The 17,005-nt window shown below is 38.8% G+C and overlaps 1 protein-coding gene across 2 annotated transcripts in view; it reads left to right on the forward strand.

Moving 5' to 3' along the window:
* The window catches only part of MYL1 (myosin light chain 1), a 30,459-nt gene extending 13,808 nt beyond the window's left edge, over nt 1-16,651 (forward strand). Inside the window, exons 1-7 of one of the 2 annotated variants that reach the window (XM_063317925.1) lie at nt 4,471-4,584; nt 5,376-5,400; nt 9,717-9,860; nt 11,230-11,403; nt 12,858-12,935; nt 15,495-15,549; nt 16,287-16,651. In XM_063317925.1, coding sequence (XP_063173995.1) covers nt 4,582-4,584; nt 5,376-5,400; nt 9,717-9,860; nt 11,230-11,403; nt 12,858-12,935; nt 15,495-15,523 — 453 coding nt within the window. In that variant the 5' untranslated portion in view covers nt 4,471-4,581 and the 3' untranslated portion in view covers nt 15,524-15,549; nt 16,287-16,651. Of the gene's footprint in view, nt 1-4,470; nt 4,585-5,375; nt 5,401-5,633; nt 5,662-9,716; nt 9,861-11,229; nt 11,404-12,857; nt 12,936-15,494; nt 15,550-16,286 lie in introns of those variants that run through there. The other variant, XM_063317924.1, reaches the window with a different exon arrangement.
* The last annotated feature ends 354 nt before the right edge of the window (nt 16,652-17,005 follow it).

Below are 17,005 nucleotides of genomic sequence, written 5' to 3' on the forward strand. Positions count from 1 at the left end.
AGCTATCCCTGATATTGTTATCCTTCCTATACAGGTCTTCTATATATTCTTGCCACCTTTTCTTGATCTCTTCTTCTTCTATTAGGTCCTTGCCATCTTTTTTGATCATACCCATTTTTGCCTGGAATTTACCTCCGATGGTTCTAATTTTCTGGAAGAGGTCTCTTGTCCTTCCTATTCTATTGTCTTCTTCCACTTCCACGCATTGCTTGTTTAAAAATAATTCCTTATCTCTTCTGGCTAACCTCTGGAATTTTGCATTTAATTGGGCATATCTCCCCTTATCACTGTTGCCTTTTGCTTTCCTTCTTTCTTGGGCTACTTCTAATGTCTCAGCAGACAGCCATTTTACCTTCTTGGTTTTCTCTTTCTTTGGGATGTATTTTGTTGCCGCCTCTTGAACAATGTTGTGGACTTCTGTCCATAGTTCTTCTGGGACTCTACCTACTAAGTCCAGTCCCTTAAATCTATTCTTCACCTCCACTGCATATTCCTTAGGAATATTAGTGAGCTCATATCTAGCTGATCTGTGGGTCTTCCCTAATCTCTTTAGTCTGATCCTAAATTGTGCAATAAGAAGTTCGTGATCTGAACTACAGTCAGCTCCAGGTCTTGTTTTTACCGACTGTATAGATGTCCGCCACCTTTGGCTGCAAAGGATGTAGTCAATCTGACTTTGGTGTTGTCCATCTGGTGAAGTCCATGTATAAAGCCGTCTCTTAGGTTGTTGGAAGAGAGTGTTTGTTATGCACATTGAATTGTCTTGGCAAAATTCTATCAGTCTATGTCCTGCTTCGTTTTGTTCTCCCAGGCCATGCTTACCTGTAATTCCAGGTGTCATTTGACAGCCCACCTTAGCATTCCAGTCTCCCGTGATGAAAATAACATCTCTTTTAGGCGTGTTGTCCAGTAGGTGCTGCAGATCCTCATAGAACTGCTCTACTTCAGCTTGTTCAGCATCTGTGGTAGGGGCGTATATTTGGATCACTGTGATGTTAGATGGCTTGCCCTGAATTCGAATTGAGACCATTCTATCGTTTTTTGCATTGTATCCAAGCACTGCTTTAGCCACTTTGCTATTAATTATGAAGGCTACTCCATTTCTTCTGTGGTCCTCTTGTCCACAGTAGTAGATCTGGTGGTCATTTGATGTGAAGTGGCCCATTCCAGTCCATTTCAGTTCACTGATGCCCAGAATGTCTATCTTTAATCTTGACATCTCACCAATAACCACATCCAATTTGCCCTGGCTCATAGATCTTACATTCCAGGTTCCAATGGTGTGTTGATCCTTAGAACATCGGATTCGCCGTTCACCACCAGCACCGTCGGCCGCTAGCCGTCCTTTCGGCTTTGAGCTAGCTGCGTCATCACATCTGGGGCTAGTTGAACTCATCCTCTGTTCCTCCCCAGTAGCATTTTGACCATCTTCCGACCTGGGGGTCTCATCTTCCGATGGTATACTGACATATCTCTGGTTGTACTGATCCATTTAGTTTTCACGGCAAGAATACTGGGGTGGGTTGCCATTACCTTCCCCAGGGATCGCATTTAGTCTGACCTCTCTGTCATGACCTTCCCGTCTTGGGTGGCCCTTCACAGTTTAGCTCTTGGCATCATTGAGGTGCTCAAGCTCCAGCACCACAACAAGGTAATGATCCTTTGCTGAAGTGTGCATTAGAGAAAGCAAAAGCCTCTTTTTGGTTTATTTTTAGATACTTTCTGTTTAACATTCTGTTACCTCTGTTAGTGTGACAAGTATAAATGGTTTTGTAAAAAGTAAAAGAATCCGTTTAAGCTAGGGTTTGTTATTTGAACTAAATCAAATCTGAACCATGCTTTTAAATGATTATTAACAAAATGGAACATTAGTGAAAATTGGTTTCTTTAATGCTTGTTCTGCCTTTCCATGTTTTAATACTAGACATACCAGCTATTAATTTATAGCTTCTGGAAATATTCAAGAATGACAAAAGCAATGTAACTAAATTGTCAAAAAGGAAATGTTCTGCCTCCAGTTCCTATCCCTGATTTCTTTCTGGCAGAATACTTGGAGCCACAAGTACTGCAAATCCCATGTGGCAGAATCTGCAAGAGGAGTATGACAAGTAGTCAATTGGACTTACCATATTTTGAAATACAGTATTTTTATTGAGAGACGGTCTGCCTAGAAAATCAGACTTGGGGACCTTTGCCACTGCTTCTGTTTATCTTTTACTTTTCACCTTAAATGACACGTGTCTGCCAGTTCACCTGTCAGAAGTTTGTTTAGTTTTCATGGAAAGGGCTGAAGTCTGGAGGTTCAGTGAACTTCAGTGAGAGGGTGAGGCCTCATCAGTGTTGGAGAAATAAATAGAAGGTGAGGAAGCCTGCCTCCTTTAAATTATAACCATTATTTTTTAAAGCGGTCTGTTCCTGTGCCTTTTTAAAAGTTTGATTTTGGACAGAGTTTGTAGGTAAAGAATTCTGCATTCCTTCCTCCAAGCACTGATTGGAGAACTCCTACTGAAACCACTCCCTGGGATTAGAAAGATAGACCTGTCAATCACCTGACATATTCCTCCCAGACCTGTCTTGGAGAACTCAAAGCTTGAGGGGTGCTGCAGAAACAGTACCTACCTTTCACCAAATTGTTCTTGGAGTGTCATGGTGCTCTTGGTTTGATTTGGGTTTCTTTGTCAGGAACCTGTTTCATTTTGTGGAACCATAAATCTGGCCAAGTCTAAAGCATATCCCTGATGTTTGCTTACCTAGGTCCTCTAGAATTATCTAGGGAGACTACATATTTTGAGACCGGAAATAATTATTTAACTTGCGTCTCTGATTTTATAAATAACATATACACCATTAATGTGTGTTTTTACAGCCTGATCCTAGGAAAAATAGATAGCTTTAATATAAATCCATTAAGCCAAGTCTTACATTGCTTGGGGATACATATAAAAATTATAGGCACATTCGTATTACATGGGAAGCCACAACATAGTTTCCCGGTTAATGGCACGCACTGTGTGTGCATTCAGACACCTGAGTGAGAAAGGATTAAATTGCAGGGCGCTAAATCCAATGTATAACCAACATTTGCTGTATGTTTATCACTGGTACTGGAGGTTGGCATTATGTCTGAATGTGAATGTGTACTTAGATTCAGAGATGGGCTGTAGGAGTGATGCAGCAAAGTGCTGTTCCTGTTTTGCTTAATCCCTGTGAATACGTGAGAAGTTTGTTTTTGAAACAAAAGGACTTGAAGGAAAGATTAGATTTCTGTACATGTGGTGGTTCTAATGTGGCCTAACTCACTAGGAACCAATCTGTTCACGTTGCCTTCCTAAACTAGCAAGCCGTTGCAAAGATCTGATTTACATCTACCAACTGTAAACTTCCCATCTACGGTTAAAATTAAGCTGAGCATCACTCAAAAGCTCCTACCTGTAATATGTTTTGAACAAAACCTCATTTGGTATGGTATTACCATACTAGGATAAACTTTTGAAGGCTAGGGTTTGCTCTCGGAATAAATACCAGCTCTTGTCACCCATAAATATCTCCGTCTCATGAGTGATAAAGTAAGCATGCAGTACTCCTATTGTGTTCAAATTTAGCCCACAGATTCATTGGGGGGGGGGGGTTCTGCCTTGAAAACTCCCTCCAACCTCATGTTTCTGCAGAGAAGGCCTGAGAGCCCCCAGTGGTTGGCCCAAACCCCAACCACAGTGACTAGACTTCAGAATAATCCATCAAGAAACCTCCTGTGCTTTCCGGAGGTGGAATCTTCTTGTCCCCTGGCATTCTGTTTCCTGTTTGGGAGTGGGGGGTAGGGGGAAGGCAGCAAGATGTGGGAAGTCTTTATAAGGCCCTATACCCATAGCTCTGGTCCATGCTGGGCAGGATTGACAGACCTTCAGTCTTGTAGCAGTCAAGGAAATGGTGTCCACTATCAAACTGCTCATTCTCCGTGTTCAGTCTAAACATGTTTCCTCATGTTCATTCCTTTAAATCCACTAGATCTAGTCTTCTCCTCTAAGGAAGCAGAAAACAACTAAGTCGCAGCCCTCTGGGCACTGAAGAGTGCTGTCATGGTCCCAGTCAGTCTCCCATTCCCCAGAATAAACATACCCAGTTCAAACTTGAGTGAAAATGTTAAAAGCCAAACCAAACTGCCACCCCATTAATTCTCTGGTTCACTCAATATCCTCTTAAGTAAACAGGTAGACTACCTAAGGAGTATTCCCCATTTATGCTGTGGAGTGATAAAGTGCTGACAAGATGCCAGCCCTGCAAAGCAGTGAACAGAGCCCTATCTTCTCTCCAGCCTCCTAAAAATAGCCTATGCCGGAGGTCCATCAAGAAATGGATCCTTCCTTCTCTTTGCCCTAAGAAAGCTAAAGAACTCTCCTAGGGGGAGTGGCTGCTCCTGTTTGGCACCTAATCCTGCCACTGATGTCACTGCCTTCAGTTCAATAAAAAGGTCTAAGGACAGGGAGTAAGGACCACTCCCAGGGATTCAGACGCCTCGTGGCTAAGTCTGTCGGCCTTGCTGCTCTGCTCCTGCTCCTCTCTTCCCTTCCAGCTTTCTCAGTCATGGTGGGTTTGCAAGAAAATTAAGTTCTGCTTAGTTACTGGCTTAATGTAATGTAATTTCCAGTGCTGTGCTAGTTTTAATAAGGCAGTCCAGAAACCAATTTAGTGAGATTTTAATGGGGCAATGTCCAACCAAATCAGGCTGGACTGTGTAGATGTGTAACATACAAATTGTGTGTACATTACAGTTACATTAATGTGTTGTGATTACTTGGGAAATCTTGACTCACTCATTAGCTTGTACATTTACCACAACTTTATAGCAAGTTGCTATTAATAACTCATGTTTATGAAAATTTTTGTGCACAGGAATCCCAATGGACCACCTTTATGTGAACCATCCCAAAAGCAAATTATTTCACTCAGAACTTAAAGGGCAGATAAATCTTTAACTAAAAAGTCCTGTGCATATCTGCACAAAGGTAAATCTCAGTTAAATGGGACTTATTCCCATAAGTAAGTGTAAGTTTGTACCTCCCTAAGTCTATTACTTTCATAGCTCTTTTAAAAGTAATGCTGCTGCTGCTTAACTTGGGTTTGCTAATGGAAAGCAGCAATATATTTGATCTGTAATATGTATCATAACTTTCTTATATTACTTTTCCATATTTCTCACTGCATATAGAAAGATATCACCCTGATCTTTTTATCATTAGTAGAGCACATCCTTGGCCTAGTTAATTCTTGGATATAGTTATTAGCTATAGGATATCTATAGTTTTTGTCTGTCAATGCAATTTTTTCCAATGATACTAGTATTTTCCTTTTTTTTCTCTCTCCTTTGCCAAATGTAGTCTTTCAGTGCTGATCAAATTGCTGGTAAGTGGAACATTATTGACTATGTGAGTAAATATTAAGATATCAAATGTTGGATGTTCATTGGTTTATGGATGCATTATTTCATTAGCAGCTTAATAGCATCTCAGCTATTGTAGGAGAAAACTGTCCTTTTCTTTGCATCTTGGGAAAATGTTTCATGGAGCAAGCAGGATGCTGTGAATTCCAACAAGTATTTTACAAGGGCTTTTATATGATTGATTTTTTTCTGACAGATCCAGTTCTCCAGGGATCAACAGGATGGTGAGTTTTCAGGAAAAATCTATGGATGCAGAACACGTTTATGTAACACATGCAGAAGCATTTGCACATAAAGTACTTTTCAAAAGTGTGTACTGGTATAAACAGGGATATTTTTATTGAGTTGGATTCAATTACATAAATGTAAATGGATTCCAAGTAATTTCTTAACATGTTTAAGTTTTGCCATTCAATCCATGAAAGCAAAGCTCACCAAACATTTTGCATTTGACTCTCGCTCATGGTTCTACCAAAGGTGAGATAGTGAATGCCCCAAAGTTTAAAGTCATCAAAACCAAGAAAGGCAGAGAAATATATTTTTAATGTTATCTATTGAATAGATGAAAGATGTACATAATTTCTTACTTGTGAATATTCAGAAGAAAGCAGTGTATATTGCTGGAGAAAAAAGTATAACCTCCCCTCACCATCTAATTTTTAATTCTGTATGTAACATGATGTGTCATGAATAAGGATTTTTTTTTCTTTCATGTAACATAGCTGTTGTATAATTTTCTAATTCTGGTAATTCTTTTTCTCAGAATAACATTTTTGTTCTGTTTTATGAAAGAACATTTGTTTAAAGCTTAAATTTAATCACTAGCTCTAGAGCAGACTTATCTGAATTCATGCATATAATATCCAGTCAAAACAAAATATCTCTTTTTTATTTTTTTTTTACCATTAATACCATTTTTGCTCAAGCATACATGTTGGGTACAATCCTAATATCCTTTCAATATAATATTGCAACATTACTCTTGCATCAAATGTAGCTCTGTGGAAATTCTTTGCCAAATAAATTATTTAACATAATGCTTAGATATATAATAATAATAATAATAACAATAATAATAATGCATATACGTGGTTTACTTATTACTGAAATTATTGCAAAATTAATTATTTCATATGCCTGTATTGCAATTAATACATACACATGCATTTGCTTCATCTGTAGATTGATGGAAAATCTATACTGGCTAGAAAGTATACTCTATTTAAAATCTCTCTCTTTAGTTTATTAGCACGAATTTACTAGACCAATTTGCATTAACTTTAAGTCAGTAATAAGTGAAGTATGATGAATTAGGATTTTTAGGAACATAATTTAGTAAGTTAGCTTTTACAATAGATTACTATCCCCAATCAGATAATATTAATATAAAAAATAACTTGCTATAGCTGTGATCAATTTCTCACTCCTAAGAAAAATTATATATTAAAAAAAGTGGAGAAACCCTAAGAATATTTACTTCTGGACCACGTTTTACTTTTATTGCTAACAGCATTGCTCATCATAAAATAAATTAGAATTTAGTTCTGTTTCTAAACAACATGAATTCTGCCTCCTATAAAAGCAACATTTTAGCTTCATGGAAACTGAGCACAGAGAAAAGGGAGAACAAATTCTGTCACAACGTCTTTGTGTAAAGCAGAGAAGAAAACACTGGACAGATGTTTTAGCAATGGCCACCTGTTTTGCTGTGATGACTATGCTGATATCAAACTACAGCAACAGCAAAATCACTTTAAAGAATTTAAGAACATGCTTAAACATTATTTACTCTGCCTGCTATACCCCCTAAATGCACAATAAGTGTGCTGGTAGTTTTTGCAGACACTTTCAAATCTGTTTCTCGCTATGTATGTTTACCAGCTATTGTTAATAAACCAAATAGTTACAATGATGCATACATTTGCTAGACAGATGGATGCTGGTGATTAGATTTTCCAGTGATGGTAATGAGGGATGTTCTGTTCTTGGTATCCACTGAAGAACTATAAACCTTGAAGTATGTAGCAGCTTCCCTTCTGCATCTCTAAAAGGCCAACATTTTATGAGCTGTAAGGAGAGAGGCTCTGGCAACAGAAGACTTCATAGGTCCCACACATCAGATAGTGATGGGATTAATATCAAATATATTGAGTTACAGCCTAGAAGCCATGTGTCCTGTCTGAGCAATTTAGAAGAGGGCAAAGAAGCTCCTCTGCAGAGTGTAATAAGAAGGGCTGGAGTAAGCACTAAAATAGGACAGCAGCACAAAGCATCTAGGAAAAAATTAATGAAGGCTGCATACATGATCATATGGCCAATCTAATGCAACTGAATCCATATGAACCCTCTATTTTTGCTTCACTGGTTCTTGTTATTTTTACAATCAATATTCAGTGCCTGGTGTTTCCAGCTGGCAGTTGTATTACAAGTCATTAACTGTTAGAATAATTTAATGAGCTATCTGGCACCAGATCAGAAAGACTTTGCCCCCTTCATAGGATTAAGAAATTCATGGGTGAAGCTGTTCCAGTTGCATGCAGGAGGGCTGGATACCTGGCCATGGCCATACCTATTTCTCTGGAGTCCCATTTGGAAGTTTGTCTCCCTTAGAAAAAGGAGATGGGTAGAAGATGAGTAGTCTCTCAGGAATCAGGTGTCAGAGTGGATGTCCCAGGTCATGTGGCTGTGGCAATGCAGCTGCTCTACATGAAGAATGTTCTCACCTCTCTAACAGACAACATACATATTGGAAAACAATCGGTCTTTGGATTTGTGAATTATAAGGATACACTAGTATTTCATTTCTTCTGTCTCCATTACATCAATAATCCTCTCTCCTCCCTCCCTGATTACACATGTGATTTAGAAAGTGGTTTAATGTCTTGCTCTTTAAATATCCAATAAATATATGCACCACCTCAGCTGAAAATCTTTGGCTGGATCCACATAACACACTAATAGCAAAGTTTGGTTTGCAAGGATTTAAGTGCAACTGTGTTATCAACAACTCTCGTCATACACAAGTCTTCTACTGAGATTTGCCATTCACCATGTCATTCAGAACTGGAGCAGACACAAATGATTTTATACTTTCACACAGAAGCACTCTGATGTTCAAAGACCATGGCAGAAATGGGAGTTATGTTCAGTTTTACAATGAATTTACAAAAATGTTAGATTTAGCAAATTTGAAAAGTAATGCATATGCAACAATGCCATAGTTAATGGGGTATGTTATTATTATCCCAAAAATCAAATACTGTACAGCACTGTATTAATCTAGAAATGACCACACTAAACATCAGGAAGCTTCCCCATTAAGATAAGTAAATTTAACACAAAGTGATAGCTGGGGTATCATAACCCTGATAAATTTGTTGATGATGGCAATAGTAACTTACTTGATGGGGAAATGACTCCTGAGTTACTCAAAATTGGATTCAGATCTTGAATCATCTACAGATTTAATTTCTAGGCTAAGGAAGTCACTATATACTGTAGGTGATGTAGAACACAGCATTCTTAGGTCATGAAAAAAAACATCAATAACCCAAAGACCTCAACATAGAAACAATTCTTTTTAGAAGGCAATACTTCTCAGAGATATCCATGAACCAAATCCCGAATCCTCTTGGACATCTTATTCTAAAATTCAGCTCTCAATATTATTTACATGACTAATGGGTGCAAAGCATTTCCACACCAAGGCACAGTTCGCCACAGAGCTCGGAGTTTTACAGTGGCATTAGTCTAGAAGTCTCAGATACCTATCAACAAAGATTGCTTTAAGTAGTGGTTAATTAAATTGATTGAGGTTATGCATGGAATTATTTAAATACTACTTTATGAGTTCAAAGGGACTTCAAATCACAGAATTGCTTATAGGGAGCAGTAAGGAGAAGTTATAAAATGTTGTACAGAAACACTGATACAGAACTAACATACATATGCTGTAGTTTAATGTCTTACTGGCAATATTAGTGCAAGTATATATTCCATTTCTCTTGAACACGAGAACCTTCTGAACTTCTTGTCTCAGCTAGCAGATATTAATAGCTCCTAAAGAAAAAAGTTGGAGGTGAAGAGGGGGGAGGAGGGGGGAATGGCAAAAAAAAAAAACCCACACAGAACAAAACATTAAGATTGCAGGTAAAATTCTTGAAAAATTATTCCATTGGAAGTAGTGGCAGAGAATCTGGATTTTTTTACAAGCACTGCTTATCGCTACTTTATGGATTAGATGTTTGCCTCTAGTAACTCCTGCATTCCATTCTTGTAGACTTTAAGGAGGCTTTCCTCCTTTTCGACAGGACCGGGGAAAGCAAAATCACCCTAAGCCAGGTTGGAGATGTCATCCGCGCTCTTGGACAGAACCCAACGAATGCTGAAATCAAGAAGATCCTGGGCAACCCCAGCAATGAGGGTAAGGTCTCCTTTGTGATCTAGCCCCTAATCTGAAGATACCCTCCAAATGTTTTTCCCGTTAGATGAATGTCTCAAATTTGGTGTCTTGGTTTCTGAAAGTCTAACTTGATCACACAAGCAAATACACACATGCCCTCATTTCTTTCCTTTCAGCTATCTACCCCTCCATCCGTCCCTCCAAACTAGGGAACTAAAAAACGTAGAAGAGGTTGCTTAGAGATCTTTCCTGTATTCGGCAGTCTAAAACCTAGAGTTGAGTTCTTCTGCATACTAATTTTGGAGAAAGCCTAGGAAAGTTAGTGGGACAGGCTTTAAATGCAATTAATTGACATGTAAAAGTACTGCAGTGTTGAGTTTGTATATAAGTTTAAATTATCCTTTAAACAGCACATAAATGATTATTTCCTTGTTAAGTGTATTTATGTTGAAGGATGTAAAAACTGCTGTTAACTCTTTCAGCTCAACAAGTCTACTCCCTACCTTCAACTATCACTAAGTGAGCATTATCCAGCCAGATCTGCATATTTTTAATTTATATACCTTTAATGATAAAGAGTGAAGCATCTGACAAAGGCAGATTTGTCTTTGTCAGATACACAGGATATAGTTGCATATACACACAGTTGCATATATACAGTTGCATATATACACATGCTATACACAGGATATGGTTGCCTTTTTTAAATTAAGTAGGTCAGGCTCTGAGCTGTAGTTGGGTAGATAATCCTCTGCATGCTGTTTTGAGTCCCAAGCAAGTTATAAAGGTAACATAAAAGGAAATACATTACACGGAACTATTAACACAAGGAAATAAGAATATCACTGTGGAAGAGTCAGTCACGTAAAGAAGCTAGTTTTATCTGCTTGGCGGTGCTGCACAAAAATACAAAAAGAAAAGAAAAGAAAATATACAACCCCAGCACAGACCTGCTGAATACATAAATACTAATCAAATAAAATACCCACTACCCAGCCCTACACAATTCACTCCTCTCCACAGTGTGTTTCAATCAAATTACTTGTCCTCTGTGCTAGCAATGCAATTGTCGTCTATTTTGTTTACCTAGAGACAGAGCTGTGGGTGACAACCATTAAATTAAGATTTTTGTAAAAATTGTCTACTTTAATTGCTTGCAAACCTATCGTCTTCTTGTGAAGGTAGCTTCCTGGGGCGATAGACACAGCCATGAGCAAATACTTGGATGTTTCTCTTTCCTCAAGAGCTTTGGTATTCTGAACGGAATTAATTTTCAAAAGCAAGATAATGCTGGCGGGGGGGGGGGGGGAGCTAATCTAAATCTCTACTTGCTACTTCAGAAGAAGAGTTCCACACCATCCAACACAGTGATAATGTTGTGTCTCTACAGAGATGAATGCAAAGAAAATTGGGTTTGAAGAGTTCCTGCCCATGTTGCAAGCAGCTGCCAATAATAAAGATCAAGGTGGCTTTGAAGACTTCGTTGAAGGTCTTCGTGTCTTTGACAAGGAGGGCAATGGAACGGTCATGGGGGCTGAACTCCGCCATGTCCTCGCCACTCTTGGTAAGTGCTGGGAGAGGAATCATTTCTGTAACAGAAATTTACACGAATTTCATTAAAAATTAAATGTCATAGCTTTCATTAAATTAAAAGGAGATCCTAGCTGAGTCAGGAGCAGAATACAATATTCTCCATGAATCTATCTTTTCCATTTCCTTCTCCCACTCCATCCCTGGTGGCTCTAACCCTGAGCAGGCTGCTGTGGACATAAATAAATGCACCTATAAATAAATAAATATTTTGGTAATGACAAACGAATGCTGAACCTGTCAGGTACAAAGACAACTGGGATACCAATCTATCCGGGTGTTCCTGATATAAAGGGGATAGCTGCAATTTTTGTCTGTTACTTGCTGCTGGGAAAATCATTCACTTGGGAGGAGCATCAGACTGATGCAAAAAAGATCATCATTTGACTGATGTCCAACTGTTAGTTTCAATGGGAAAAAAGGATATTTCCTTAAGAGTTTTATGAAAATAGATTCACTATACAAGCACTTGTAATTGCCTTAGGGATACAGATGGAATTGATTTTTGAGGAAAATTAATGCTGCTTTGGAAAGGGCCAACATAATTAGAATGTGGCTGTTCGAGAATTCAGTTCCCCACCTATATAAACAAACACTCAGCTTAAATGTAGGGAAATATTTCTAAATTGAGGCTGACTCACAGCATGGCTATTGTTTCCCTAAGTGAGGATCTCAAAATACTCCAGTAATTACTGAAGGGCAGAATGATGTGGAATTGTCCAGGTCAGCAGGATATCAGTGATCCTGTTATTAAAATGGTAACTCAGTTCATAGTAAGACATGCAAAATACATGTCTTAAAGATGAATTATGTTTTTCTACTGTTAATTGTTCTAGGCAGCACTATCAGGGATGTCCTCCCCCACCGCCCCAATATTGTCACGGGGCACAGGTGTGGGCAGCAGAGGCAGGGATGGATGTTGGCATGCAGACTTCCATCCTGTGAGTAAATGAAGCTCTATGATTCCTTGAATTTGAAGCTAGGATGGAAACTGCTGTTTGCTGCCAACAAATGCTTTGTTGAGATTTAATGCAAGCATTTATATCTTGGTTAACCTTCCAGCTGTACCTCTGGTCACATCTCTCCATGCTTAGACTATTTCTGGTTGTTTCTTCCTGCATATCCCTTCAAGATGGCCTTCAGATCACTGTAGTCAGTGTGGCCTTAGTCAATGTGGAGCCCACTGAAATGAAGATAGTATTTTTTTTTTAAGGAATCAGTAATGATGGTCTCTTGAGACCCTCAGTATTTCTCCCACCATTTAATTCCAGGTGCTAAAATCAGGACTGGCTCATTTTATTATACAATACAACAGAGGAAAGGTCATCTACTTAATTATATTCTTTTTGTGAGTAAAGGGACTTCATTATGAGGTGACAAGCTGGAAGAGAAGTTGCATTATTAATACTCTTTTCCCTATATATTTAGGTGAGAAGATGAAGGAAGAAGAAGTAGAAGAACTGATGAAAGGGCAGGAAGACTCCAATGGCTGCATCAACTATGAAGGTAAGGGCAACTATGCAGAAGATAGATGGTTGTGGCTGGAACAGGCCAGTGGTAGTGGTGTTTCCAGAAGAAATATTCAAGTGTCTTTTCCTTTCAAGTTATGGCCTCCCCAAAATTGTCATGATGTGTTCCATTGGGCCAGGGAAGATAGGCAGCATACTGCACTAGAGGGCTAATCCATGTGTGTGTGTGTGTGTGTGTGTGTTGTGAGAGAGAGAGAGAGAGAGAGAGAGAGAGATAGAGAGAGAGCACATATCTCCTCCACTGTTGCTAACATTATCAGATATTCTATAGTGCAACTAAGACTGGATGTAGGATGGTACAGACCTTTAGTATATTCTCTGTGACTAGCACGGGATGAGACAAGGAGCAAACAGGGCTCCAGTTTGCATCTTAGCCACAGTGGACAAGCTGAAGATGGATGCTTTTATCACACCATTGTTTCTTCTGAATATGGATATCTTCAGATCCCTATCAACATCCAGAACAAATCCAGATCTATCCAGATCTGTACCTCAACGTGTATTTAGTATAAGGAAAGCAAAAGCAGACTCCATTTTATTCCAGTCATGATGGTGGCACTATTTTCTGAGTTTAAAGTATGAAATCATGCTTGCTCTGAGAATTTTTTTCACAAACTGCCCTTTCCTTATTTGTTCTTTGCAGTACTATATCAGGAAGATATAAGCAATTGTAAACATGGAGTACTGGTGGTGGGTGGTGGGTGGTGGTGGCTGAAGAACAAATTTCAATGTGTCTTTCACAACACTTGACTGTTGTGGATCTACCAAGCTGCATCACTGCTGCCCCCTTTCCCAGCCCCCAACATTATTTGTTTTCTGCTTAGTTGGTACATCTGATAGTGGGTTTCTCTAGTATCCCATTTGTTTTCACCCTGACAAGACAATGCAAATGCTAAAACATTGTTCAGCCAATACCACTGAAAGACAAGCAAAAAACAGAAAACCAAAACAAAACAGCAACTCACTTAATTCTAAATCAAGTGTCTTTATTCTCTGACTGATTAAAAAGTGTTAGAAGTTTAACAAGCTGGAAGTGAACATAAAGCAGATCAGATACTTCAGGGAGATTTGCAGTAGACTAGCAAGGATCTTTGATTCCCAGTAATTAAAAAATACCTGGAGATTGGCAAGAAGTACCTCTTTTTTAAAAGAAAGAATTGTTTTGGCTATGACTAGCCTTGTATTATTTGTTCCTACCTCAGCCTCAGTATTCCCAATTTGCAATGAATGGTATGAATTTGCTGCCTTTGACCAGTTTTATACATATTTATTTTATAAACCCTGCAACTGTAGTAATTCAGCTGTATCTGTGTGTAATATACAGATTAGATCACCTACAGAGCAGTACATTAACTCCAACCCTGGCCATTATTTTACAGTTGGTTCTGGTGATAACAAACCAAATCCCTCAGACTTGGAACTATCCTACTTGTCAGGTAGTCTTCTGAATGTGTGCTAAACACAGGGTGTTATAACTGCATCCACCCTTCAGGCAAACTAGTAGTACTTGTACAGACAAGTTTGCTACTGAGGAAAAAATAATTAGTGACCAAAGTAGAGATAACAAGGATGTTACAGCGGGAGAAAAATGGTAGTGAGCCAGATTCAGTACAGATCTAGATTCTAAAGGTTGGCCTGCTATCTTACTTTGTGCTCAGGACCGTTCCTTGTGCACCTGAAACACCTCCCTACAATTGCATGAAGTCTTCACATGAGACATTGGCAAATTTCCTGTCAGTATCATACCAGTCATGGGTTTATGACTTGCTGGGATCATGTGGAGAAACCTTGAGAACCATCTTCCCTTCAGCTAAAAGCAGTAGGCAACGATCAAGGAAAAACACCATGCAGGTAGCTTCCAGGAGGAAAACAGCCATGGGGACTGACCAGATCATTAGAATGAGAAAAATGTGTTAGGGAAGGACAACTAATTTTGACAAATGCATTGGAAGGTTTCAGTGAGTGAGATGAAGATGGCAAAGAATGAAGGTGACTAGAAACCACATGAATAAATACCCAGGACATTGGTAAATCTTTTGCTGGCATGTCCACACCAACTATAAGAGCATTCTGATTCCTGGAGAGAGGCTAGGATTGTCCTAACCTTTTTCCTAGACTAAAATATATCCCAAACACCAAGCTTCATATACCATCATACAGCTAGAATTGCCAGTTTGATAATGAGGGAGAACAAATCTTTTTACCTGGGTAACCTTATTACTCTAAAATATTGGCAGCTCATTATTGGAGTGAGTGTTTTTAGTTAGAATTGTTCTGATCCACCTGGAACTGTTAGTTTTATCACAGATAATAAAGTAGCTACAGCAACACTATTCATGCACAAAGTTTGCCACTATTAAAAAAGCGATGTAACAACTCAAGCACATCTCACAGAGTTTGGGTATAGAATTCCTAATGAGTGGGGGAGTAGGGAGAAAAATGCAAACAAGAAGAAAACAGAACAGAATGATGGATCCATGCCCATTTTGTCACAGAGAGTTCCCTAACAGTATGCCAATTCTGTGTTATTCAACAGCATTTGTGAGGCACATCATGTCTGTCTAAATGGAGTTTTCAAGACACCTAATTCGGTAAGTTCCTTTTCTGCACATGCTCTTCTTGGATCAGGTGATGATTTTTGGAAGAAAGGTGTAACAGAAACGCAGCAAGTAAATGGACAGGTCACAAGGCAGCCAAAGTGACGTTCCACTGGTGGCAGTTCTTAAGTCTCTCACTAAAGTCAGGATGACGTAAAGTCTCTTATGTTCAGTCTCTGGTACTCTTTTCACTCTGCTCTCCAGCTGAGAATGCTCTCAGAGTGTCTGATAAGTCAACAAGGATCAAGACAATCCTTTCCTCAGGCTTATAGCCTAAGAGAGATAACATGAAACAAAGGATGAGGGAGGGAGGGAAATCAAACATAGGCACTAGTTACCAAATTCTTATGATAACTGATGGGTTCGGGGAAAGGAAACAACAGAAGAAGCTGTTCCTACAGCCGGAAACCATCTCCTCTATTTCAGCCTGAAGGAATGGCTGCCAGGAGATATACTGTATACTGTGAAGAGCTTCCTATAATACAAATTCTACAGCTTTAGTCCATCACACATTTCTTTACTCCATGGACACCTTGATGATCCCCACCTTGTTACAGGTGGCCTTGAATAAGTTATTATCAACCTCAGTTCTTACACCTTTAAAAGAGGACTCTCCCTTAATCAAAGAGTTGGGGAGAAGAGCAAAAATGCAATTACTTTCTTTACTGTTAAAAATATAAATACTGTGTTTGTCCTGTCCTATAATTATGATTATATTTGCTTTTTGACAGAACAAGATCGTCAGGCAGTTGAAATCTGTGTATCTAGGAAACCATTGCTCCATTCAGTAATGTCACCCTGGAACCTAAATGGACAATAATTTATGCCTCTTAACCTTCCCTTTTGAAATCATCAGCAAGAAAACCTGCTGAATCCCAAAATTGTTACACTTGACCAATAAAACACTTGCTGAGGCAACTGCAAAGGACTTCTCTGCCAACTGTCAAGCCCAATAATCTTTTTTCCATATTGTCTGCCATGAAGGCGGCGTGCATTCTTTTGGGAGGGGAAATCTAATAATAAATCCCTGTGGTCAGTGTATGGCTGGAAACTTTCAGTTCTGCAAATCCCAATTAAAGCATAATTGAAGTCTTAATTTATTTTCTCTACGTTTATTCCATACAATAAAGTTTTATGAGAAAAATTATCTTGAATAGTTTGATGAATGTGAATCAAAAAGGGGTTTCTGTAAGAATTTTTTATACTACGATGGTTTCAATTTCCCATTTGGAAACACTGAATTCTTATCCAAGAATGCTTCTGAAGTATGATCCATTAGTAACTTTGATCTGGAGGTATTCTTTAGTCATCATGGAAGGGCAGGTGGCTGACAACTGATGAACAGCAATTACATTTTCTCTTCAGCGTAAGCGTGGGCTCGTGTGGTTCACAGAAATGGAAGGGGAAAGCTAATGGAAACAGTTCCACAGAAAACTGTTCCTACTAAAGG

Source organism: Candoia aspera, chromosome 1, assembly GCF_035149785.1.
Source record: "Candoia aspera isolate rCanAsp1 chromosome 1, rCanAsp1.hap2, whole genome shotgun sequence".
NCBI classification, from domain to species: Eukaryota; Metazoa; Chordata; class Lepidosauria; order Squamata; family Boidae; genus Candoia; species Candoia aspera.